This window comes from Gopherus flavomarginatus, chromosome 2 (assembly GCF_025201925.1).
Source record: "Gopherus flavomarginatus isolate rGopFla2 chromosome 2, rGopFla2.mat.asm, whole genome shotgun sequence".
NCBI lineage: Eukaryota > Metazoa > Chordata > Testudines > Testudinidae > Gopherus > Gopherus flavomarginatus.
Window position 1 is genome coordinate 178406234 of NC_066618.1, and position 26625 is coordinate 178432858.

At 40.4% G+C, this 26625-nt stretch overlaps 2 protein-coding genes and 1 long non-coding RNA gene across 8 annotated transcripts in view; 2 read left to right on the forward strand and 1 right to left on the reverse strand.

Annotated features, from left to right (window-relative positions):
• Positions 1 to 1261: 1261 nt before the first annotated feature.
• LOC127045008 (uncharacterized protein C6orf201 homolog) lies at positions 1262 to 25460 on the forward strand. The gene is made up of 2 exons (XM_050940364.1): positions 1262 to 1471; positions 25199 to 25460. The coding sequence occupies exons 1-2, from the start codon at positions 1428 to 1430 to the stop codon at positions 25458 to 25460; spliced, it is 306 nt and encodes a 101-aa protein (XP_050796321.1). The 5' UTR covers positions 1262 to 1427.
• LOC127045036 (uncharacterized) lies at positions 15319 to 17080 on the forward strand. Its single transcript, XR_007772604.1, has 2 exons — positions 15319 to 15417; positions 16232 to 17080. It is a non-coding gene; the product is annotated as an uncharacterized LOC127045036 (long non-coding RNA).
• Positions 25446 to 26625, reverse strand: part of ECI2 (enoyl-CoA delta isomerase 2) — a 65604-nt gene continuing 64424 nt past the window's right edge. For all 6 annotated transcript variants that reach the window (XM_050940164.1, XM_050940160.1, XM_050940159.1 and 3 more), the window contains one exon: positions 25446 to 25787. In XM_050940164.1, the coding sequence (XP_050796121.1) occupies positions 25632 to 25787 (156 nt within the window). In that variant the 3' untranslated portion in view covers positions 25446 to 25631. The remainder of the gene's footprint in view (positions 25788 to 26625) is intronic.

Below are 26625 nucleotides of genomic sequence, written 5' to 3' on the forward strand. Positions count from 1 at the left end.
CACCTGACATGCAATTTGGCAGGGTAATCCTACAGTCCTTATTTAAATAGGACTCCTGGCAACAGCTAGACCAGGGGTCTCAAACATGCGGCCCGCAAGGTTATTTTCTGCAGCCCACGAGTTCCTTGCGGCCCCCCCCATGCTCCCCCAGTGTTTACCTAGAGCGCACCAGGGGCAGGGCAGGGCAAGGCAGGGCAGGATGCGGGGGTGTGTGTTGATGTTACTTCAGGCACCGCCCACAGCAGCTCCCATTGGCCGCGGTTCTCCATTCCCAGCCAATGGGAGATGCTGGGGGTGGTGCCTGAAGCAACAGCAACACACACACACGAAGTGTGCCCCTGCTCCCCAGGGTTCCAGCCACTTTCCGGAGCGGCGCGGGGGCAGGGCTGTCTGCCCTGCCCCCGGTGCGCGCCGGGCCAGAGCCCGCCCCCCCGAGCCCCTCCTGCAGTCGAACCCCCTATCCTGAGCCCGTTGCTGCACCCTGCCCCCCGCCACACTCCTCCTGCACCCCACCCCACTGCCCTGAGCGCCCTGCCGCACCCCAACCCCCTGCCCTGAGCCTCCTGCCACACCCTGCACCTGATCCCCTGCCCTGAACCCCCTGCTGCTCCCCAACCCACTGCCCTGAGCTCCCTGCCACACCCCTCCTGCACCCCAATACCCTGCCACACCCCTTATCCCTCCTGCACCCCACACCCCAACTTCCTGCCCTGAGCCTCCTGCTGGACCCCAACCCCCTGCTGCACCCCTCACCCCTCCTGCACCCCACACCCACTGCCCTGAGCCCCCTGCCGCATCCCTTCTGCGCCCCGATCCCCTGACCCCCTGCCACACCCCTCACCCTTCCTGCACCTCACACCCCAACTCCCTGCCCTGAGCCCCTGCCACACCCCACACCCCTCCTGCACCCCCTGGGGGGAGGGAGGGGCGGAGTTGGGGTGGGGATTTCAGGGAAGGGGTTGGAATGGGGGCAGGGAAGAGGCAGGGCTGAGGCGGGGCCTCATGGAAGGGGTGGAGTGGGGGGCGTGAGGGTGGCAGGGGGTGGGTGTGGTGGGGAGGTGTCAGTAATTGGGGCCTCGGGCAAATGTACTAGTCCTCATGTGGCCCTTGTGGTCATTTGAGTTTGAGACCCCTGTGCTAGACCATCACCTAGAGTTGGATCCATATGAACAAATACTCGAAGAAAGAACAATTACTGTAATGTAAGTAACAGTGGTTCTTCAAGATATTTTGTCCACACAGATCCCATGAGCCATCCTTTAGCTTTGGAATTCTCTTCTGTGTTGGCATTTAGGGCTGCTTTACCCTTTATGCCCTTGAGTGGACGGTGCAAGGATATGTAGAGTGCATGCCTGGCCCCAACAGACACTACTGGTCAAAAAAAATCCAATCTTGGGCAGCAGGAGCATATTCGTACCTAGAATGGGATGCACATGGAGAAATCATCTAGAAGAACAACAGGTACTGTAAGGTAAGTAACAGGTCTCTTCATTGACTAAACTGTAGGTCTGTCTAGGCATTTACACCAAATCTAACTTCACATTTCATTTCAAACATATTTCTTCCTTTGCCTATGTCTCTTCTCTTTGCCACAGATACTACTTTTAATTTTAATTCTATTACTGTATTCTTTAGTCTGCACAAAGTATTTTGGGATACAATATGCGTGGATGGCACTTGTAAAAAAAGCAAGTGGTTGGAGTTACAAGCAGTTTCAGAAGTTAAACCATTTGTAGCAGTTGTGCTTATTCTTTTACATAGTAAGGAAATTGGGATTCTCCTATACTGTAATAGTATTTGTTGCTGGGAACGATGATAGAGAAGGTTGGGAATATATTTCACTTTTGCTAACTGCCAGTTTTTTTTACCCCGTTATCTTAAAAAAAAACTTTGTTTTGTGATGCAACATGCTTACTCCCACCCCCCTTTTTTTTGATGACTGATAAATGAAGTGGGTGTGAGTGCTTAGCTGAGACTAAACATGTCTCTGCACAAAATAAATACACTGCCACACCACAACTAAATCTTCAGAACCTCTTGCTGTTGTGTACTTCTCTCAGCTGAGTCCACTGTTCCTTCTATTTGTGAATTTCAATACTACGCAATTTGTTCTTGCTCCAAGAGAATTATGTAAATAGAATTAGTCCCAACGACAAGTACTGGAAGACAATACTTGTTACCTTTCTCCATGTCTACTTGTTTCCATTTACTATTTGTTTGCATTATTCTACTCTACTAGATTTATATCTGTAGTTTTGCTCCCTACAAATTTCCTTGACTTTTCATATTAATGCCATATCTGAACTGCTATTAAAATCTCTACTAAGTTCCTTGTAAATGTATTCCCTGTTCTTCAGATACTTACTAATATCAATCTCTACTTTTTTTAGTCAATAATATTTTATGCTTTATTTTAAAGCCCACACAGTTTCAGCTAAATTGAAACTACTGCTCATTGGCATTAAAACACAGTCTAGAATCCTCTTCCTCTTAGTGAAATCTATCAACTCTATTGTCCTGGAATAAAATGTTGTCCTCCAAGCAGCGTGATCGAGTATTCTTGAGATCATCTTCTCTCTTTGCACATTGCTGAATCTCTTTGTGGCTAAGACCCAACTGCTTTATAATAAGAAGCAGGATAAATGGAAGGTTCAGTGTTGAGAGAGAATACAAGTTGTCTTTAGTACAATAAATAGTATCTGCCTTAATGGCATGATTAGAGGAGCCTGACTAGAAGAACAGAGAAAATTTGACAAGGACTATGCAGATAGGATCATTTAAGTTAATGATATAGCTTAAGGTTAAATACATGGAATATTGCCATCAAATCACAGAAACAAAATATGTAGCAGTTCAGAGTTTATTGCTATCTGTTGGGGGGGGGGAAATAAATGTTCGCTTAAAACACCACTTTCACATCCTAAAAATATCAATAATAAACCAAGTTAAGACCTTGAAAGTATAATAAAGTTGATGAATGACAACATAAAAGCTGAGTCTGAACATTTGTTTCCTGACAGCATAGCAAATCCTAAATCATGATTACAATTGAATAATCTCACAATGTGCTGCTGTATACTTTTTATAAGTACAAGTTTATCAGAACTCTGTCCTTCAGAACTTTACTCTGTCAGTCACCAAGACATTATGACCCAATCAAAAGGTCTAAGGAGGACTTACAGCTCAGGGTTTGAATTAATATGTGGATTGCAGCAATGTTACACTAGACTGATAGTACACACTGTTCAGACTGAATTTACACCAACTAGGTAAATGAAGAATATATTATGGTGTACATTATTTTTAGATTGTGGGCAAACCATTTTGGCTAGGCTATATGTTTAACATGCACACATCTGAAAATTGTTGTTTTCATAGGTAGTAATAGCCATATTTTGAGTTTTAAAGAGCTAGGTGTGTTCTCATGCTTATTAAACACATTTTTTTTTTATGATCAGTGAGTGGAACCAAAATGTTCAATGAAAAGGCTCCATTATCCCACAACTACTCCTTAAACCAATAAATGTGGCGCAGCTCTTAGCTCCACTCCACAGTTACTTTGTGAGATAAACAACCCTAAATATAAAACAAATCAATCTTTGTTTTACACTTGATCAGGATCTTCAGAATCGGAAGAACTGACAATGACCACATCAGAGCTGCCAGGTCTACACTACAAACTTATACTGGTAATACTACATTGTTCAGGGGGTATGAAAAATTCACACCCCTGAATGACACAGTTATACTGACCTAACCCAACCAGTGTAGCTAGCACCATGTCAACGGGAAGGCTTCACTTATCAACATAGCTACCACCTCTCGTGTAAGTGGATTAATCATGTCGATGGGAGAAGCTCTCCCATCAGCATAGCAACATCTTCACTGAAGCTGTGCCACTGCAGTGTTTTAAGTGTAGACCTGCCCAGAGGCTGTCATATAAAAGCTGGCATGGTAGAATTGGTCCAATACATATGCAAGAAAAAAAACCCAGTTTCTTTCTCACAAGATTTATTAGGTTGTAATAACCAGGAATTATCTTTTGAAGATCTGGGCATAAATCTTTGCATGTTTGCCCACGTTTTTTCCTTCAGTTATTAATGAAGCAGTCACTAACACTGACCAACCTAATTAAGGTTTCATAATCATTTCCATTATAACCTTGTTTTCATGTACTTTTAACTATCCACAATTTCTCTCTTTGGGGTTGAATTTTTCCAAGTTTCTCCTCTGCTTAAAAATTATTTCTCCTGAAAAGCTGAGGAAAAATTGTGTCAGTCACTTCTGAGTTAAGAGAATGAAAAACTAATTTGTTTCTGTTGTTCACAAGTTGCTCTTATGCTTTTCCACATGGAGATAAAATAAAATAACTATATTGAGTAATTTTGGATCATCTGCAAATTTTGCCACATTACTGTTCACTCCCCTTTTCCAGATTATTTATGTTGAACAGCACGGGTCTCAGTACGGATCATTGGGGGACCCCACTATTTACCTATCCCCATTGTGAAAAGTGAGCATTTATTCCTACCCTTTATTTCCAATCTTTTAAGCAGTTACTGATTCATGAAGGGATGTTTCCTCTTATCCCATGACTGCTTACATTGCTTAAGAGCCATTGGTGAGGGACCTTGTCAAAGGCTTTCTGAAAGTCTAAGTATACTATATGGACTGGATCACCCTTGTCCACATGCTTATTGACCCCCTCTAAGAATTCTAATAGGTTGGTGAAGCCTGATTTCCTTTTACAAAAGCTGTGTTGACTCTTCCCCAACATACCATGTTTTATTTGTGTCCGATATTTCTGTCCTTTACTATAGTTTCAGTTAATTGGCTTCGTACTGAAGTTAGGCTTACAGGCCTGTAATTTCCAGGATTACCTCTAGAGCCTTTTTTTAAAAATCAGCATTACATTAGCTACCCTTCAGTCATCTGGTACAGAGTCTGGTTTAAGTGATAGGTTACATAGCACAGGTAGTAGTTCTGCAATTTCATATTTGGGTTCCTTCAGAATTCTTGGGTGAATACTATCTGATCCCAGTGACTTATTACTGTTTAATGTGTCAGTTTGTTCCAAACCTCCTCTATTGGCACCTTAGTTTGGGACAGTTCCTGCGATTTGTCACCTAAAAAGAATGGCTCAGATGTAGAGATTTCTCCCACATCCTCTGCAATGAAAACCGTTGTAAAAAATTCATTTTGCTTTCTCTGCAATGGCATTGCTTTCCTAGTGTGCTCTCTTAGCACCTCAATCGTCCAGTGGCCCCAATAACTGTTTGGCCGGCTTCCTGCTTCTAATGTAAATAATTTTGTTGTTGATAGTTTTTGTGTCTTCAGCAAGTTACTCTTCAGATTCTTTTTTGGCTCACCTTCTTCTATTTTTACTCTTGATTTCCCAGAGTTAATACCTTTTTCTATTTTCTTAATTGAGATTTGACTTCCAATTTTTAAAATATGCCTTTTTGCCTCTAATTGCCTCTTTTACTCTGCCGTTTAGCCATGGGGGCATTTTTTTGGTCCTCTTACTTTTTTTTTTAATTTACTTGGAGAGTTTGTCTAGTTTGAGCCTCTATTATGGTGTTTTTTTAATAGTCTCCATACAGAGTGTAGGCATTTCACTCTTGTGACTTTTCCTTTTAATTTCCACTTACTAGCTTCCTCACTTTTGCATAGCTTCCCTTTTTGAAGTTAAATGCTACTATGGATGGGTACCTTTTGGCATTTCCCTCCGGCAAGAACGTTAAATGTAATTACATTATGGTTACTGTTACTGAGTGGTTCAGCTATATTCACCTCTTGGACCAGAACCTGTGCTCCATTTTGGACTAAGTCAAGGCTGTCCCCTTATGGGTTGCAGGATGAGCTGCTCCTAAAGGCATTCATTTCTGTCTAGAAATTTTTGAGGTGACATATACCTAGTCTATATAAGGATAGCCAAAATCCCCCGTTAATATGAAGATGTCAAAATCCCCCATTATCACTTATTTTCTGCTTTTGTAGCCTCTCTTATCCCCCAGAGCATTTCACAATCACCCTCACCATCCTGGTCAGGTGGTATATTCCTACTACTATACTTTTTTTTTTTTATACTCATCAGCTCCTTCTCCTCCTTCCCCCAGCACCTCCCGTCTGCCAGCAGCCCCGATGATCAGTGCCTCCCCCCCTCCCAGTGCCTCTCACCCATCACGATTAGCTGTTCCATAGTGTGCAGGAAGTGCTGGTGAGAAAAGGGGAGGAGCAGGGGCAGGAAGAGGTGGGGAGGAGCCTTGGAAGAAGGAGTGGAGTGGGTGCAGAGCCGGGGGAAGTACCCCCCTAGCACATAAGAAAGTCAGTCCTCTGCTAAGGGATTTCTGCGCCTGAACTGTGTACTGCTGCTTACCTGTCAGCTTACCCTCAGCCCTTAGTTTAAAAAATCCTCTATGACCTTTTTAAATGTCACATGCCAGCAATCTGGTTCCATTTTGGTTTAAGTGGTGCCCATCATTCCTGCATACGCTCCTCCTTACCCAAAAGGTTTCTGAGTTCTTAATAAACCTAAACCCCTCCTCCCTTCACCATCATGTCATCCATGCATTGAGGTCCTGCAGTTTTGCCTGTCTTTCTGGCCCTGTGTATGGAACTGGGAGCAGTCCAGAGAATGCTATCATGGAGGTAGGTCCTGGACTTTAATCTCTTACCAAGCAGCCTAAATTTGGCCTCTATGGCCTCTCACTACCTTTTCCTATGTTGCTGGTACCCACATGCATCATGACCACCGGCTCCAAGTCCTCCCCAGCAATGCACATACATCTATCTAGAGGTCTCGTGAGATCCACAACCTTTATGCCCAGTAGGCAATTAACCATGCGGGTTTCCTAGTCATCACAAAACCAAACTGTCTATATTTCTAATAATCAAATCCTATTAATAATCCAAATTACTACTACCTATAACTATTCATCTTATAACACAGGAAATTAAAAGATCTTGCAGCTCTTAGTGTAGAGGGAGGAGATAGCAATGTCAACTGTCAGAGTCCATTTGATGTTATGGACCCAGTATTAGTCCTAGAACATGAAGCAATAGAGCAGAAGAATGTAACCACTCAGCTCCTGAGCCCACTATCTAGTGTGTTGAAGCATACATTCTCTTCCTTCCATTGTCTTTGTGATGTCACAGAACTATTGTGACTTCTGTGATCCAAAGCAGCAAGGCCAAGGATGTGAGAGCCCGATTCCCACCAGGCGGGCACTTTGTTCAGCCTGTCTATAAAGGAGAAAGGAGAGTTCAGCCTACCTTGCAAGAGTGTTTACTTACCTTGTCCCATGAAATAAAGGGCCATCTCTCTTCAAGAAGGATGTCTGGGGAGCGAGCTTTCCTGAAACTGCCCCCACTAGGAAAGTGTCAGAAAGTTAACTCCTATAACAAGGAGGAGGATATCTACAAAATGTTTATAAAACTATCCAGACTTCACTGCAAACTGCAGGATCCACTGAAGGAGCTGCTCTATCAGTGCGCTAGTGAGGAGGAAGGAGAATGTATGTATATACCAATTGTATATAATCTATAGTTATGGGGCAGGCAGGAGCGTCAAAACTTTGCCTTGCTTCTGAGGGAGAGATGTCAGTTGCCAATAGCACAGTAATAACAGCACCTAAAATATATTAAATGGACTGGAGATTGCAGGTGCCCTCCTCTTTACCGATGAAGCACAGCTTTTGGTAATGACTAGTTCTATCATGTGATACCACTTGGATCAAGGTGGAACACCATATGTTGGGAACTGTCATCTCCACAGGCCACCCTCCATGTTAAAGATGAAGGTGACTATAGCTGCATTTGGCTTGTGAGTTACATGTTGGCTGTGTGCAATGTGCTGCTTAATGTTAGGAATCAGTCAACCAGACATGGTTACAAAAGTCAAAATGGACCAGATTTGTGACTTGGATGACTGGAAAGGGTGGTTCTTCTGCTTCAGCATTCATACATTGTGTACTAGAATATTTTATGTTTTTAAAGATGCAGGATTAATTCATCATTAAGGGTTCACTTGGCAGCCATTTCTGCCTTTGTCTGATAGTAGATCATTGTTTGTACATAATGCCATTAAGAAATGTATGAAAGGCTTATATGTGCATCCTCCTTTGAGACACACTTTCCTTCCTTGGAATCTCAATTTGGTTCTAGCCTAGGGTGACCAGATGTCCCGATTTTATAGGGAAAGACCTGATTTTTGGGTCTTTTTCTTAGATAGGTTCCTATTACCCCCATCCGCTGTCTCGATTTTTCACATATGCTGTCTGGTCACCCTATTCTAGCCAGGCTGATGAAACCACACTTTGAACCTTTTGCTGAGTGTTCTTTACATTGTTTATCTATTAAAATGGCTTTTATAGTTGTTATAACATCTGCCAGAAGGATGAACGAGCTCAATGCTCTTATGGCTGATCCATCATTCTCTATTTTCCACAAAGATAATGTGGTTCTTGGGCCTGATCCCAGGTTTTTGCCAAAGGTAGTTTCAGATTTTCATGTCAATCTGTTCATTAATTTGCAGTTTTTTCATCCAAGCCACATTCTAATAAGGTTGAATTGACTTTACGTACTTTGGATGTAAGGCTGGTCCTTGCTTCTTATTTAGACAGAACTAAAAGTTTTCATAAATCATCCAGATTGTTTTTGTTGTTCTAAAAAAATCACATGGGATATGCATTTTTTCCCAGACCATTTCTAGATGAATTAAGCCATTTATTGTTGAATGTTATTAGTTGGCAGAGACTCCTATACCTGGGACAATACATCCATATTCCCCTAGAGCTGTGGCAACCGTTTTTGTTTGCATTAAACAAGTCTCCGCTCTGGAGATTTGCAGAGCTGCTACCTGGAGTTCTGTTCACAACTTTCACTACGCATTATGCTTTGGACTTGGCTGCTAATGCAGATGTTGTATTTGTTAGAGCGGTGCTGTAGTCGCTGTTCATTTACAACTTTGTGCCTAGCTCCATATTATTTTCAGCACTGCTTATTAGTCTATCCCATAAGTGGGAATATGCAGAGCCATTCAAAGAAGAAATTAAGGTTATTCACTTGTAACTGGACTTCTTTGAGATGGCGCTGCACATTCACACTTCCCACACACCTCCCTGTCTTTGTCAGTCATAGTCACTTTTTATTCTCTGCCATTGCAGTGGAAGGAATTGAGGTGATAGCGGGTGCTGCACCCCTTATATAGCCTTGCTCTCAGGACCTTCCGAGATGCTGAGGGGAAAGGCTGGGGGTGCAAAAGGATGCTAACAGACACGGCTTGGAGAAGGTGCTATAATAAGGCACCACAAAGCAGTGCAGTACTTGTAAGTGTGAATATGCTGAGCTATCTCTAAGAACTCCAGGCACCAGTAAGAATCCTTCATTTATTCCAAATGCTTACAATGTTGTAAGCTTCTTTTTGTTACGTTCATTTGCAATTGGCTAGGATCTGAATGTAAGCATTTAATATAACAATTTCCTGATATCCTTGTGACATGAATAGTGAGATGATTTATGTACCAATATGTGATCATATGAACTTACCTATAACTGGTTACTAGAGGAATTAGCAATCTGGCAAAGTTTAAGCAACCTTCTTACTAAACTCAGGAAGACAAGAAGAACCTCTCAAAAGATTGTTAAGAAGAAAAGACAATACCTTTGTTAATGATTTAAGTTCAAAGAGTCTAAGAATCATTTAAGTTTAAAAGCACTTAAAGCTGAAAGACTTTTAGAAAATAGGAGCATGTGGACCCATTTGAAACAGAAGTTAAACTGTAATTAAGTCTGGATAGAACCATGGGGATAACTCAGTAAATAAATTGAATAAAAAGTTAAAACTCCAACTTGAAAAATGAGAATTTCTTGTCACAAAGACAAAAGCAATGTAACTATAATGTTTAATTTACAATCCTGCTACATGTGCATTAGCAGGTTGCATATTAAGTGAGCTGAGGATGCTACTAAAACCATCCTGTGAAGGTGCTGAGCCTATGAAAGGTGACAGAGGCTGATATTTGAATCCAGCCTAGCCCCTGAAAGTGGTGTGTCTTCCACTTTCAGGAGAAAGAGAAGAGACATTCTCATGTTCTTCAGCACCGAGTTCAGCCTGTTTATTTAATATCCTCACACCTTCAAGCCAACAACTTACAAGCAAACAAATAGCAACGACAAGACAGTTGTAACAAACAAAGGAGCCAAAATCTTTTGGTCCTCCTTCTGCAATAGGACATGGATATATTTAACTTTCCCACATATTCCACCTACATGTGGACTTTCATATGATGGTGTGAATGGGAAACTATTTATTCTGAAATATTCTCCAAGACGTCAGGACCAACTCAAAAGATTTTTTTTTTTGCAGTGAATGGGCATTTCTTTTAACTGCCTGACTATTTTGGAAACATGAGACTCTCTATTTTGAGATTAATGGTGTAATATAGAAATGTCTAGCCACTTAAACCTAATATAAGATGAACGAAGATTTCTAATTTTCTTGCAACTCATAATGTAAAAAATATGAAGAGACAGAGACACAGTCTTGGTCAGAAAGAAATCCCAAGTAGGTAGTAGCAATACTTCCTAAAAAGTAGAAAAAGAAAGAGAAGTACCTCGACAGGCTAAAAGGAATGTGAGTGAAACTCACTCCCCTGCCAAAGCTTAGGCACTACTTGAGCCGTAGTTTGAGTGGGATTTAAGTGGTGCATTGCTCTTCTGTTTCATGGGGGTGAATTTCACCCCATATGAATTGGCAAATCAGAAATCTGTAGATCTTCCTCCAAAGCAAGGCTACAGAACAACAAACAACTAGTTATAAGGTTAGGGGGCAGAGACTTCTTTACAGCATAAAGCAATTCTCTGAGCATTAAGAGATGACTATATTCCCCTTTAATGATAATGTTCAAATGACTAGTGTAACCACATTTTATCATATCTGATTGGCTTGGAGATTGACTCTAAGAAAAGGAAATCCCAGGTTCATTTTTTTCTCAGCAGCTGTAGCCTAAAAAGGTGTGTCTGCATTTTAATGTAATTCTTAATCAATGCCAGTGATTGTTTTAATGCTAATTTGCAAAAGATTAAAAGAGAATGCCTGAAGGGGATAATGTAAGCATGGGCAGATTATATTTTAATAAAATTAATCCTACCTATAAAAGGAGACCTGTGAGAGTGTCCATCTGGACAAATCCAATTGTACTTTTCTAAGCAGCAGCATTAAACTTGACACTCCAATCCACAAAACACTTGTGAGATTGTGTGAAAGGAAAGCACAAATCAAGGACTTTGGAGGATGCAATTAACAAAATATCCCTGACTTGCTAAAAAGAGATTTTAAATCCTGAGAGATTACTGCCAGAAATTTAAAATGAGTTTCAGGAGGCAGGTGAGCTGGGGGGCTGGGAACGGGGAGAATGGACACCCTTCTCAACTACACCTTACAAAGGAAAAAAATCTACTTAAATGGCAGAACACAAGTTACCTCACACCACTGATTGAGTCAGCTGATAAAGAGCCCAGATATTATTGATTTAGCCCTTTCACTATCAAAGATAAAAATGCTTTGATCTGAACAGGCAGTTCTAGATGAACGGACAGTTCTAGATGCAGTCACTAAAACATTATCCTAGGGCTTCAGAATCGATATCAACTAGGGTAATAGTGCTTTGATTTTTAAAGTAGAACAAAAGTCCAAGTACAAGGAATTTTGTCTCTTCCCAAGGAAGGAGAAAGTAAGGTTGTGCTCAAGGTACCTTTAAAATACATGAGTTCCATCTGTACAGTTTTCTGAAGTCTTCAGAGTTTCTGATTTGAATGATTATATGAATGTTCTTTGTAGGGAATGGAGAGTTCAACTTGTTCTCCTCTTCCTCAAACATGGAGATCAGGAGAATTGCTTGATTTCCTAGATCAGTAGTTGAGATGAGTCTCAACAGGAACACCAAATTTAAACATCCCATTACCTCTGGGTTAAAATCTGAACTCTATCCAGATTCAGGTTGTGTGGCTTAGGCCCATCTCTGGTCAGTACTAAAGAGCCATGGGATCGGAATAGATACTAATTAGAATATCAGACACACCTAATAAAGTAATCTAACTAACCAGACATCTACTACCCTCCTCATCCCCAACTAAAGGAATAATTTACTGAAGGTGTCACTAAGATATACAGAAGGCAGAATTGTGGCCTAACAGTTTAAAAAAAAAATCTACATAAAACAAATACTCCATACTCAGCTCCCACAAAGGCAACATTTATGTCAGTCCAATAATATCCAATAGCAGGATGAGTTGGCTGCTTTCACTTCTATCTAGAGACAAGCAGAGATGCTATCCTATAACTTTTTCCAGGTCAAGTGATCTTAACACCAAATTTGCTAATTTCTAATTTTAGTCTCTTCCTGGCTGCAGAATACAAATTGCCTCTTCTCCTAAAATACTGTAACAATTTATCAATGCAACATGGGCTGATCTCTGAGTATATCTCAAAAGGATCCTATTCCTATTCTAAACAAGGAACAAGAAGTTCACTGACTAAAGTGCTCTAAATATCATTTGTTTTTTACATTGCTGTTCAATGTATGTTTCATTTTCTTACCCTGGAACGTGTAAGAACATGATAACACATCCATTAAAAGGAAGTACCAGTTACTTAATACAGTGGTTTTCAAACTTTTTAGGCTGCATACCCCTTTCCAAAAAATGTAGTCTACCACGAACCCCCATCTGAGATAGGGTCAGAATATACCTATGATTAGATTGCCAACTCTTACTTAATAAAATGCGCTGTCCACCATTACAGAGTTTGCGTACCCCTAAGGATATATGTTTGAAAACCACTACCTTAACATATTTATCAACTTTACATTTACCCTAAGAGAAAATAATGTATATGATACTATAGTAAAATGATTGTGATTTACGATATTTGAACGTTCAGTAGAAAAACGTCTTGGGGGTGGTGAAGACCCCAAAAATATTCATCTCCTGAAAGAAATTAAATATTAATGGTGCTAACCATAAAGTTAGTTCAAAATATCATAGACATGCAGGTAATCATGGTTGAGGCTATTAATATAGAACACACCTTGTACAAAAAATAATATACATTTATGGCATGACTTTCAAACATGCTGAGCACTCACAGCAATTTTTTACTTTCATGGGAGTTATGGATGCAAAATACCTCCAAAAACCAGGTCCTTACTGTGTAGAGCACTGTTCATCCATAGGAATCCAGAATCACAAAATTGTGGACCTGATTTTGCAAGCTGCTCAGTGCTGGCTAATACTTATGCCTGCATGGAACCATACTGAAGTAAGTGAGGCTCTTAACAAGTAGCGAGATCCCAACCTGTTTAGATCAGCTTGTGGGATCAGGTCTATACAGAATGATCACTTCACCCACTACTAAAATGCAGCCCACTCTAGAGCAAAATGCAGCAGCTGTTTAGCATAGTATTGCAAAGCTCTTCTGTATTCTATTCGCTCCATCACAGATGATATAAAACAAATTTCCCTTTATTAAAGTATATGCTTACTAAAAAAAACCCTTTAAAACTTTAACTATTATCCTCTGGACATGATTAAATAGTGTGGTTAGAACAGAAATATTGAATTACTGCATATAGATAAGTGAATGATTCTCAAATAATTTTCCCCTTCTGCTGTATTGCCAGCCTCAAGATTCAACAATCATGAGTCGGCACCCACAAAAATAATCATATAATTTTTAAAAATAATACATTTTGGGGTCTTTGTATTTGCATTCTGATTTAGGGGTCACATTTTCCAACTTCTCTCCACAACCATGAGGGCTAGGAACATACTACTTTAAAAAAAATGTGATAGCTGTGATTCACATGTAGTGGCATGACTTCAGGAACTAGGGCTTTAAAAAAAATAAAACACCAGATATCGCAGGACTCACAATAAAATCGCAGGAGCTGGTAACAGTGCTGGTCCATTGCGTGATCTGATGACTGGTTGACTTTAATGGTATCTTTGCCTGAGCAAAGACCAATCAGGAATTAATTATAGTATTTCACCCATAGTCATAATTTTGTTACCTCAGTCACGGAACTCCAGCAAACTCAAACTTCCGCTGTTCCTGTAAATCCCCTGCCTGGTGAACTCTCATTCTTCTAAATGCACCAGATAAACGTCTCTCTCTTCATTCTCACTCCTCGTGCTGTGGACTATTGATATTCATTTTCATACTTCGTTTTATTTCTGCTCCACTTCTTTGGTCTTTCATCTCTTCAGCTGTCCCTTAGTCTCTGCATTAGGGAACAAGCACCTAACCGTGTGAATTTAGTGATAAGATGGATGACATGCTTAGAAAGCAATTAGTGAGAAAACCTTACATGAATTAATGAAAGACTGTAACTTGAACATAGTCAGACATATTAAGGAAAGCTCTTACTCTAGCAAGTCAAATTGAGTTAGTTATTAATAATGCAAAGATGGTTGCTGAGCGAAATACTTGCTCATAATGGCGATATTTATTAGGACAGGTTCAAAAAGCAGAATTCAAACAGGATAAGTGAAGTTTAATGCTTCTGCTTAAAATATCATTGTTACAAGTCAAAAAATCCCAAACTTACGTTCAGATTTAATTTCATTTGCTTGCCACACCACTTAGATCTGTGATCTCTTTAGTTCTTACAAGCTAAACAGGGTCAAGCCAGGTCAATACTAAAACCTAGATGCTACTGAAAGTGATGTTGCTTGCTCAGTCTCAATCTTCCGCTGTTGTCAGTACTGACCCAATACATTAGTCTGGTGTTGAGGGTCTCAGCTACTAGAGGTGCTGTCTTCAGCATAAAATAGAAGAAAAAGTTTCCAACTACTTCTGGTTATTAAAACTTCCAAGATGGCACTTTTCATGACAGGCATCAGTTCTGGATAGATTTAAGAGTCTCTGCCAACACAGCCACTCCATATAAAGAAGCAGATTCTATGCTGCAATAGATTTTAAATATGTTTGAGGGCCAAGATTTTCAAAAATGACTAGTGATTTTTGGTGCCCAATTTGAGACACTTTAAGAGGTCCTGCTTTCCAAGGAGCTGGTGCACAGTGCTTTCTGAAAATTGGGCCCTCTTAAGGTGTCACAAGTTAGTCCCCCAAACATTGAGGCAGCTAAAATCACTGTTGGTGACAAAAAATCTTGGCTAAGAGAACTGAAGGTTCAGTCTATATTTTTAATTTCTCTCTTGCTTGAGTTCAGGTTTCCACAGCTTCAGCTTTGAAAATCTTTTAACCAGTAAGGGGCTACACCGTGAGCTTTATTTTTCACCAGAGCCAGACCACGTACCACTCTGGAAAAGAAACATTTCCAACAGGCTTGCTGAGAAATACACGCAATTCAGATTTACTTTAAAGGACACCCCAATGTCAGCAGTAATTGTAAGGTAAAACTCATCAGTCTTATCCTTTCAGGATATTGTAGACAGAGATATCACTTTAACAGTGTGATTATACATGGGGATATAGCTAGGAACACTATTTTAGGAGGTGTTATGGGCCAAATTTTGCTTTCACTTGATGTAAAACAGAAATAAGTCAGTGGAGTTACTCTAGTTTTATACTAGCTAAATTTGGCCCCATTGTGGCAGTTTTATCTTCCTTTTGCACCATACACAGTGTCAGATGGTAATTAAGACCTCTGGCTGTACAGGCAAAGGGATTAGAGAGAGAGTTCTATAAAAATTAAAATACTAAGATGTATTCAAAGGTTCTGCTTCTCTACATATTTCTGGCAATGAGGTGCCCAGGACTAGGTCCTCCAAGGTGTGGTGAGAGCATAAGAACTTAAATAGAATAGAACTTGCCAACATTTTAGAGGGACTGTTACCTCCCTGCTTTGATGCCTCATCATATGTAACCCAAAATTCCATTAGCTCATTTTTCTGGTTTCACATTGCACACTCTTCACTAATTTGCTGTGCACTCTCACACAACACTTTTTGCAGTCTGTGCATGTTAGAGGCTTCTCCCATTTATTGTCTCTTTCTCCCCCATTCCATGTCCACTGATGGTTTATCCTCATATGCTTCTAAGATGAATCTCATGGTGCTGTTATTTCTTACCAAATGTATCTTTATCCTTTTGTAATGTTTCTGACCTATCTGGTGTTCACAGCATCTCCAAAATTATCTGTGAATGACATTAACATGCTACAAACTTCCTCTTCCAGATTATTAATGAATATCCTCTTTTTTTCAGTGCATCTGTGAGAACCAGCTGATATCACTACCCATTGCCAGCTAATGTTTATTATATCCTATACTATATTTTATTTTTGAACTCCAAGCTTTGCAACTCTGACCAGAAAGCTTTTACTATAGTATTTTGAGAGGCATGTTACCTTTCAAAGTTGGAAAATCATTTGGAAAAAACAGCCAATCACATGCTATTCTGATATCAAGATCCTCTTTCTAGGAAGCTTTTATTTGTTCTGAAGTCTACTCTTGGACACCCATATCCACTGTTCCAGTGCATGAACCAGGAACTTTTGCACTTCTGCAAGTTATGAAAGAGAGGAGACAGCCATGTCTTCCTGAGCACACTCATTTCCTTGAGCAACTAATTCCTTGCTCTCTTGAGTAAAGGCAGTGTTTGCAATTAGCCTTCCAACAAGGACTGCTGGACAAGGCATTAGAATTACTAAAGGGCATGACTGTGAAATCATAACACTGTAGTTTTTCCAACCACCTGGCAAGTTGCCCCTCAGGATCCTAAATCTAAAGCATCATTGCAGAGATGTGAGGTCTGCCCTGACCACAGATTTCCTTCAGTACAAATGGTGAAAATGTTCTATAAATTCAACCGCTGCCAAGAGTTTATTTCAGGTGGGGAAATAATTTCTTTCTGGAGAAAGATAAGCCACCACCCTCTCAAGTCCTTTGTTTTCTTGTGTCAATACTGACCCCAATCAGTAGTCACTGCTATCAGCATCCAATATGAAAAGGGTTTTGAAATATGGATAGGCCAAGACAGGAGCTGTGACAAAAACCCTTCTCAGCCCTGAAAAGTACATTCTGCTGACCATTAAAATGTTTTCCCTTTCTCATCCACTCTATGTAGTGATTTTGCAATATTAGCAAATCCACACGTGAACTTTCTATATTAGAAGGGCCCTACAAAACTGCAGATGTGTGATTGTCTGGGGAGTTGGCCAGTTCTGCATAATCTCAATTTTCTTTTGTTTCTATGGAAATCTCCCACACCCCAAACTACCTGTACAGCCAAGGTAAATTACCTCTTTTTGGAACAACTTGCATTCAATTTTTGGTTCAATTTCTGATTGGCAGCTTTAATCTTATCACAAATCACTTGTAAACATCAGTTCCTGTTCAAAGATTTTAGCAGCAGGATATTATCTGGTGTGACAGACCCAGGCCAGTGGGGTACAGGAATCTGGTAGAGGGCAAATATACTGGTCACTGGATGAGTAGTTTTCTTTCCCTGAGTGACCAGAGCAGGGGCTGCACTAGAGTAATCAGGAACCTTCTAGAACCAGTTAAGGCAGACAGGCTGATTAGAACACCTGCAGCCAATCAAGGCAGGCTAATCAGGGCACCTGGGTTTAAAAAGGAGCTCACCCCGGGGGGGGGGGGAAGAGGAGGAGTCAGAGGAGAGGAAGTAAGTGTGTGTGTGTGTGTGTGTGTGTGTGTGTGTGTGCGTGTGTGTGTGCGCGTGTGTGTGCGCGCGCGCGTGCGCGCGCGCTGCTGGAGGACTAAGGAGTACAAGCATTATCAGACACCAGGAGGAAGGTCCAGTGGTGAGGATAAAGGTGTTTGGAGGCGGCCATGGGGAAGTAGCCCAGGGAGTTGCAGTGTTACAGGAAGCACTCTAGACAGCTGCAATCCACAGGGCCCTGGGCTGGAACCTGGAGTAGAGGGTGGGCCCAAGTTCCCCCCAAACCTCCCAACTCCTGATCAGACACAGGAGAAGTTGACCCAGACTGTGGGCAAGATCACTGAGGTGAGCAAATCTGCCAATAAGCGCAGGACCCACCAAGGTAGAGGAGGAACTTTGTCACACTGGGTATAGCAAAGTGACGGAGAATGGCATGCCATATAATACTCTGTCCATTCACTTCTCAAAAGTGTGATGCGTTGCACAAGCTAAAAGTCATCAGTTGTCACAGGGAAAGAAGTTTTTTCCTGTTTTTTTGATCCACTTCCACTTGCCAATACCACTTTTAAGACTTAGTGTGGAAAACTATATAGAACCCACTAGAGCATCCAGGGTATCACCTATTCATGGTAATGGATAAGAGTCCTTTAAAGTGACTTAATTTAATTTTGTTATCCACACAAAATCAGGTGCTATCAGCTTTGTCTTAACCAGAACTATGGGTATGGTCCAAGGACTGGTTGAAGGCTCCGTTATGCTTTCCTGATATAGGCCATTGAGAAAATGTAACCACCCTTTTCTCTTTGCTGTTGGGCAATGATGAAGTGGCTGCTTGACAGGTCACTTCCCCTCAGTATCAATCTTATGCTGGCCCAGAACAGCACTACTTTTCTCTTTGTTGGACTAGGACTCCTGATTCCTAACAGAAAGTCCCTTAGACTGTTCTTCTGCCCCTCATTTAAATGTTCCGGCAGAATGCTGGAACAAGACCAACAAAAACTGCAACCTTTCCCCTTTGTAGCTTTTCTTCTATACCAGCATTTCCAGATCCACTGCTTCACATTTAGCAACTTTAGTGCCTGTTTTTGAGAAACATTCAGCAAACAAACAGGAATGTATTCCTGCTTCAGAGTCACAAGAGCTTTAGCCGCTAAGATTTCCCTGAGAATCTGGGTCTCAGCAGGTCACAACCACTCCTCATCTTTCTCTTGCTGGAAAGTTACCACAGCATATAGCTGTTGTTATTGTTTCTGATCCTGGAAGCAGGACAACTTGTTCACTGTAAACCAATTGCCTAAATATCATTTGCCTCACCTGAGCCACATCTGTAAAGGGAATTTCCAGACTGATTTTGTAACCCTAACCCTAACCTTGTAAGATCCCGTTCTTGGCATTTATTACACTGTTATTAAGCTATAATGAAGTCCAAACTTCCTGGTCCATGGCAGTCAGGTTGCTGGTCACCTCATCAAGCCATCTTGCCATTCCAGATGAGGAGCTCTGCAAATGGACTTCCCAATCTATTGAGACTCTTTTTAGTTCCTGCTCCAAAAGAGATTTCATTTCCACCTGCAAGTCATTTCTCAGCTTGGTGGAACAGAACATAGAGTCTGTCATGCTACAATGTACAATGCTGTCACATCTCTGATGGGAGGTTCCAGGCAATCCAGCAAAGTGCTGAATGGGATGGGGTTTTACAGGCAACAAAACTGTTCAGACTTCAGGGTTGGCCAGATCACAAAAAGCAAGTGCCCACAGAGGTTACTCCTAACTCTCAGGTGAGGGATGAGCAAGACAGGATTTTGTTCAAAGGAAACCAAGTAGTAATCCTAACAGTTTTAAGAGCTGACATCTTCGGATGGATACACACTTCACACGTGGGGTATAGACATGCCTGAGATACATCAGGATATGTGTATCTATATTGGCCAAGTATGAATTGAGAGCATACATGGAACAGTGCGAGGTGTGCAAAGAGTGTAGTGAACAATAGACGGACATGCCACAGCCTCATTAAATCCCAGCCCAACCCTAGAAAAAGGTCAGAACAGATCGGTTTCCTTTTAATGACAGGAACGACATGGTCATAGGAGATTTTAACTCCAATTTCTGAGAGGTGGATATCTAGAGGACTCCGGCAAGAACTATGATCTAGAAATTGAAGGTACATTTTGCAAGATATAGCATATCTGACACACTGTTCTCAGACAATGGGCTACTGGAGCAGAATTCAAATGATTCAGCACCAAATGAGAATCTGAGCACAAGACAACTTCCCCTTGAGTACCCACAAAGCAACAATAAGGCAGAGTTGGCATTAAAAACAGCCAAGATACTGATGGCAGAGGCAAAAGAGATAGAAAGGGATCCATACCTGGCAATGTTGGACTACTGAAATACACCCTCCCAGGAACTAGTTAGTAGCCCAATAACAGAGACTTATGGGTTGGAGAACCAAGACCCTGCTTCCCATGAAGGACAGTTTGCTGCAGCCCAGCAGAGTCACAACAGGCAGTACACAACAGCACTTATGAGAATGCCAAGCTAAGCAGGCAGCACTCCACTACAAAAGAGCCAAAGACTTGAGGCCACTATGCACAGGTCAGCAGCTCTGGGTCTAACCATCAAATAGTCACACAAAGCAAAAACCACAGGCAACAGTCCAAGCTGCAGTGAGATACAGGTCTTAGGAGGTAGCTACAGACTCAGAACAATAGTGGAGATGAAACTGAAGACAACTGCTAAATAGCGGCAGACAGCAGGAGACAAGGCCAGGACTAGTGGGATGTACAAAGCGCCTCAGACATCAGCTGACCTGAGGAAGATCGGTCAGAAGAAACAAGATATATGAGAAATACACAGCACTATAGGATGCCAGTCAACTGAATGAAGGCATCAATAGGGTGGAAGCAAGTTCCCTGCAAAAGTCATAACACAGACAAGAGTGGGAGATAAGAGTCGAAGACCAGCACACTTGAAGGACTGAGGCTTAAGTACTAGTAACCCCTGGCCCCAGCAAACCAGTAAATGCTGGCTTGCACAAAAGACAACAAAAAAAATTGTTAAGAAGGGAAGATCTAGCAACTAGGGCTGTTGATTAATCACAGTTAACTCACGCAATTAACTAAAAAAAATCATGATTAAAAAAATTAATCGTGATTAATCACCATTTTAATTGCACTGTTAAACAATACCAATTGAAATTTATTAAATATTTGGATTTTGTTTACATTTTCATATATATTGTATCCTGTGTTGTAATTGAAATCAGTGTATATTTTTATTATAAATATTTGCACTGTAAAAATGATAAACAGTATTTTTCAATTCATCTCAGACAAGTACTGTAGTGCAATTCTTTGTCGTGAAAGTGCAACTTACAATTGTAGATTTTTTTGGTTACATAACTGCGCTCAAAAACAAAACAATGTAGACTGTGAAGTTTTACAGGTCCACTCAGTCCTACTTCTTGTTCAGCCAATTACTAAGACAAACAAGTTTGTTTACATTTACAGGAGATACTGCTGCCCTCTTCTTATTTAGAATGTCACCAGAAAGTGAGAATAGGGCATTTGCATAGCACTTTTGTAGCTGGCATTGCAAGGTATTTATGTGCCAGATATGCTAAACATTCATATGTCCCTGCATGTTTCGGCCACCATTCCAGAAGACATTCTTCCATGCTGATAACGCTCCTTAAAAAAATGTGTTAATTAAATTTGCAACTGAACTCCTTGGGGGAGAATTATGTCCCCTGCTCTGTTTTACTGGCATTCTGCCATATATTTCATGTTCTAGCAATCTCGTATGATGACCCAGCACATGTTCATTTTAAGAACACTTTCACTGCTGATTTGACAAAACGCAAAGAAGGTATCAATGTGAGATTTCTAAAGATAGCTACAGCACTTGACCCAAAGTTTAAGAATGTGAAATACCATCCAAAATCTGAGAGGGATGAGGTGTGGAACATGCTTTCAGAAGTCTTGAAAGAGCAACACTCCGATGCGGAAACTACAGAACCCAAACCACCAAAAAAGAAAATCAACCTGCTGCTGGTGGCATCTGATTCAGATAATGAAAATGAACATGCATCACTGCACTGCTTTGGATTGTTATCGAGCAGAACCCGTTATCAGCATGGACACGTCCTCTGGAATGGTGGTTGAAGCATGAAGGGACATATGATCTTTAGTGCATCTGACACATAAATATCTTGCGTCACCAGCTACAACAGTGCCGTGTGAACGCCTGTTCTCACTTTCAGGTGATATTGTAAACAAGAAGTGGGTAGCATTATCTCCTGCAAGTGTAAACAAACTTCTTTGTCTGAGAGATTGGCTGAACAAAAAGTAGGACTGAGTTGACTTGCAGGCTCTAAAATTTTACATTGTTTTATTTTTGAATGAGGTTTTTTTGGTACGTAATTCTACACTTGTAAGTTCAACTTTCATGATAAAGAGATCGCACTACAGTACTTACATTAAGTGACTTGAAAAATAGTATTTCTTTTGTTTTTTATAGTGCAAATATTTGTAACAAAATAAAGTGAGCACTGTACACTTTGTATTCTGTGTTGTAATTGAAATCAATATATTTGAAAATGTAGAAAACATCCAAAATATTTAAATAAATGGTATTGTATTATTAACAGTGCAATTAATCATGATTAATTTTTTAAATTGCTTGACAGCCCTAATAGCAACCTGCATGGAACTTGGAGGGAAGAGCACAGATTGCAGAAGGAAAATGTGGTGGAGGCACCATGAACACACTTCTTATGCACGTGGGCTAGAACGCTAGCTGCAGTATTTCTGAATAGTTTTCTGAATAAAGAGTGTCAGTTTAGTTTTAGAAACATGATGTCCCTTCATGTTATTACTCCGTATTTGGTACATGAAAATTTCTACATCCTTTCCTGCAGACTTCCTGATTCCTCTCATTTGAGAGGTGTAGATGCCATGGTGGTCTCAACAGACATGCTGTGCTGGAAGCTGCTGCAACCAGCTTCCTCATAATTAGAAACGGTGTTTTCCAGCAACCTTGCTGCAAAATCCCAAGCTCAGAATCCAGTAAGCTGAAAGGCTCCCAATTCATGTGATTGATGCACTCTTTGCCTAGCTATCAGATAACAATCAGCACACGGTGCTAAAGGTACAGGAATATTGTAAACATGATTGGCTTGTCATTTTTATAGCAATAAACATCAGGCTGAGAAGAACAATTATCTACCCTCTAAAAAGCTGCATCATTAGTTCAGTTACAGTTTCCTGCTGCCTTTGGCTCTGATGACTTAATAAAAACATAACCCCTTGCATTAGTTTTGACTTTACACTAGTCAGTCTGTGCCCAGTTTCCCCAACATGATTGCTGGCATATATGTACAAAGTTTTCCCCAGCTGTGTCATTCTGTTTCATTCTAGTATAGAGGCAACAGTGAAATTTGCAAAAAGTGGGGGGTGGGGGAAGCCCTAAGCATATCAGAAAATTGACCTCTTCATATTACAGAAAGCTGGGGTGGTCACATGCAGGTAATCTGCAATTACATCCCTGTGCTCCAAAGCAGTTCAAGGGTTTGACCTCCCAGTCTTCACAAGATCCTTTTAAATCGTATGATCCTTGAACAAGTCAATGGAATTGTGATGAGCCAAGACTCCCACAGCCAGCAGATTTTCTGGGGCATATAATGCTACAGATGGTTCCGTTATTCCTGTTAGAGAATCTGAAGACCCGCCAAGTGACTGGTTTTATAATAGCAGAGCGCTCCAGGGGATAGAATATGCAATTAGCTGTCAGTTACACTTATTTACAAAAAGGTTAGCAGCTCTAACCCACTCTTGCTCTACCAATCAATTTTGCTTTCCCTACAGAAACTATTGCTAGGATGGTGATGAATTTGGCTCTAGCTTGCTCAGCTGGGGAAGGAGAAGACAAAAAGAGAAAGGGCACTCTTCTTTTGCTTCAGTTCTGTTAAACTGAGTCTTTTATATCACAATAACTTATTAACATAATACCCATTAGTCATCATGACTTTATACATGTGGTCAAGATTTTGACATAATAGGAAAATGTGCAGTTTCTTGTCAAAGAGACTAAGTACATCAAGTTTCTTATTGTTAAGTACTGTTAATTATAGTTATGCATGAAGGCAACTTCCTTGTCTGTTGAATTCCCTTGTCTGCAATGGTTTTTGTTTTTGTTTTTAAATGAAATTTATGATAAATTAGCAGGACCTCTCTAGTTCACTCCCTTCTCCCTGTTCCTTTCCACATATTTCAGTACCACTAACATGGACCAAATTTATCCCATTGTAACTCCATTGCCTTCAGTGGAGATACATCAGGGATGAATTTGGCGCAGTATATTTATAGTGTTACGGTTATGATAAACTAACAAGAGGCTAGAAATTAAGTGAAGGCCAGTTCGCCTTAGAGCAGGTAGGTCAGTCTACATTTTGTTGGCATGTCACAATCATATAATTTAAGGCTGGTTGGTATTTTCTAGAACAGACACAACAAGAATTTTTTTTCAATCTACCTATGTTGCTGAAACCTTTGATTATTAAAACAATTTATTTTTCACCTTTAGTGCCATTTACTTTTTGCACTTTGTTCATCTTATGTGCTAAAACTACACAGCAGTTTCTTTGACTCTCATGAGACAGCTCAATGCTGTTGAATATGGTTTCAACTCCCTCAGGAAACTGATTTGTTCAAAATACACTGGGTAAAATCCTGTTCCCACTCAAGTCAATGGCAAATCTCCAGTTAACTTAGAAGAAGTTAGTGGACAAAATCCTGGCCACATTTTTTAATCCATGACAACATATTCTGTTGTAGTTAGGATTCGAATGTGTCCTTTTAAGATACAAGTCTTGAATAGAAGGAATTAAGACATCCTCAAAAAGCCATCAGACATTTTTAGAATTATAAATCTTTCCTGAACACAGTCAAGTTGAATGAGCCGGTTTGGGCCTGCAGTTGAGAAAGTTATTCTCACATAGCATTACTAGCAGCTACTGATAGGTAAATAGCTAGGGAGCTTGTCCTAGCCTGGACAGTCAGAATGAGGCATATGTGGGCTCAACAGTGGCCGTACTGGTCACAAATAGGCATGGAAACATTGCCTGTAGTCATATGCTGAGATCTGCCAGAGCAGCAGCTTGCAGTGCAGGATGTGCTGCCCTGATAATATGCAGATATGCAACCACTTTTTCTAGTCTTTTGAAAATACCAGATTTGAGTCTTTACAGCATTTTAAAAAAATCTCCTGCAGTTTCAAGCTTTTTAGTGCTCCAGCCTTAGGCAAGAGGTTATTTCTAACATTGGAAATAAATATAAAATGAGAAGATCTCTATAATGCCTGCCAGGTGAACACCTTTTAAACAATAGTATTCACTTGGAAGGCCAAGAAATAAGGTACATCAACAAAACCTCAGGGAATTATTTAAAGTAATAGGGCCTTTACCCTTCATGTCACTTTACCAAAGCAATAATGAGCTGCAATTAATATTTACTTTTTACTTATACAATATTTCCTTTTCTATATTAGATGGACAAAAAGAAACATATTAGCATCATTTGACTATCACTCAGTTATCGAAGAACTATCAAGATTTGGTGCTATTGAATCCGTGACTCCTTCTGGAAGACAAACAGCTGTAGTTATATTCAAAGACATCATTTCAGCATGTAAAGCAATGAAAGCTTTCCCAGCCAACAACCCAGGCAGAAGGATCCAGTGTGTTTGGCATCACAAATTCATGTCTGAATACAGAATGTCAGGCCACAAAAAGATAGAACTTACAAGTTAACAACATTTTTATTAAATTGTTTCTATACAATAATTAACACAGTAATAATCAACATCAATAAAAAGGCACAACTAGGATTTACCCCCCAAAAAGAGTATTCACTTATTAAAATCCTTTCAGTGAGGACAAACAGATGAGCTTCAGGAGTCTGATCATCACCAACAATAAAAATTAGAGTTTTGATTTCTTCCCAAAGAAGCTCATAACAGCATTCATGCATTCGTCAGATAACCACCTTTCCCTGAGGCGTTCACACTCTTGACAGTTAACTGCATGCAGCTTCTCCTTTTCCACACCTCGTATTAACTGCTTTGACAGAGCCAAGGACTGGGAGAAGAAAAAACAAACAAAAAGCTCACAATTTGTGAGGCATACGTAGTACGTTATTCTACACATTCCCTCAGTTCAGCATTCTGAAAAGTAGCATGTGAGAAGCACTCAATATGCAATATCTAAACTGAACTGGATTCCAGTTAGATTTTTAATTTAATTTGGCATTATACACAGGGGCCTCTGCTTTAATTGCTGCTAAAGCTACTTAGCAGGATGCGGTTTCAGGAGGAATCATACATCCATCAAGTCAATGCCCAGAATGTGTGTGGCCAGACAAGTGTGAATTGGGAATTTGTTAAGACTACCTGCAGCTCCAAATATAAATTGAGTTTTTATAAACTGCTGGTATGAGAGTGTCTATTATGAGACCAGCTCATTATGTTTTTCTACACATTCCAAGCAGTCAGAAAAGAGATGGACTATGGATGTAGGTTATTTTCTTTTCGGGAGAGAAATGTGTTTGCAGAGATTCAGGATTTTTTTTCTGTAGGTTGTTTGTTGGTTTGTGTAGTAATCCACTTTTGAAGGTGCTGAAGGTACCACTCCTAGGTAATTCAGTAAAATGAATATCCCGCATGACAGCAGTTGTAGCAAACTTGTAACTATTAAATAAATAAACAAACTGTTGAAACCAGTATCTCTGTCAGCCCTACAGGAGTTAGCATCCAAGGCAAATGCACATAATTTTCAAGTGGATTAACAGCTAATTTCTTAAAGGTTCTCAAATGAAAAGTGATGAGCCATAAATGCAAGTGCGTCTTGCCAACTTCAACCAGGATAGCCTCTGGGACAGAGGCAACTGTGACATTAATTCCTGGAGGAAAAACCATAG

Excerpts from the sequence above, each read along its gene's own strand:
- LOC127045008 (XM_050940364.1), top strand. The coding sequence starts at position 1,428 with ATGCACATGGAGAAATCATCTAGAAGAACAACAGGTACTGTAAG. Across the intron at positions 1,472-25,198 it reads AGAACAACAGGTACTGTAAG|ATGGACAAAAAGAAACATAT; the intron begins GTAAGTAACAGG and ends TTTCTATATTAG.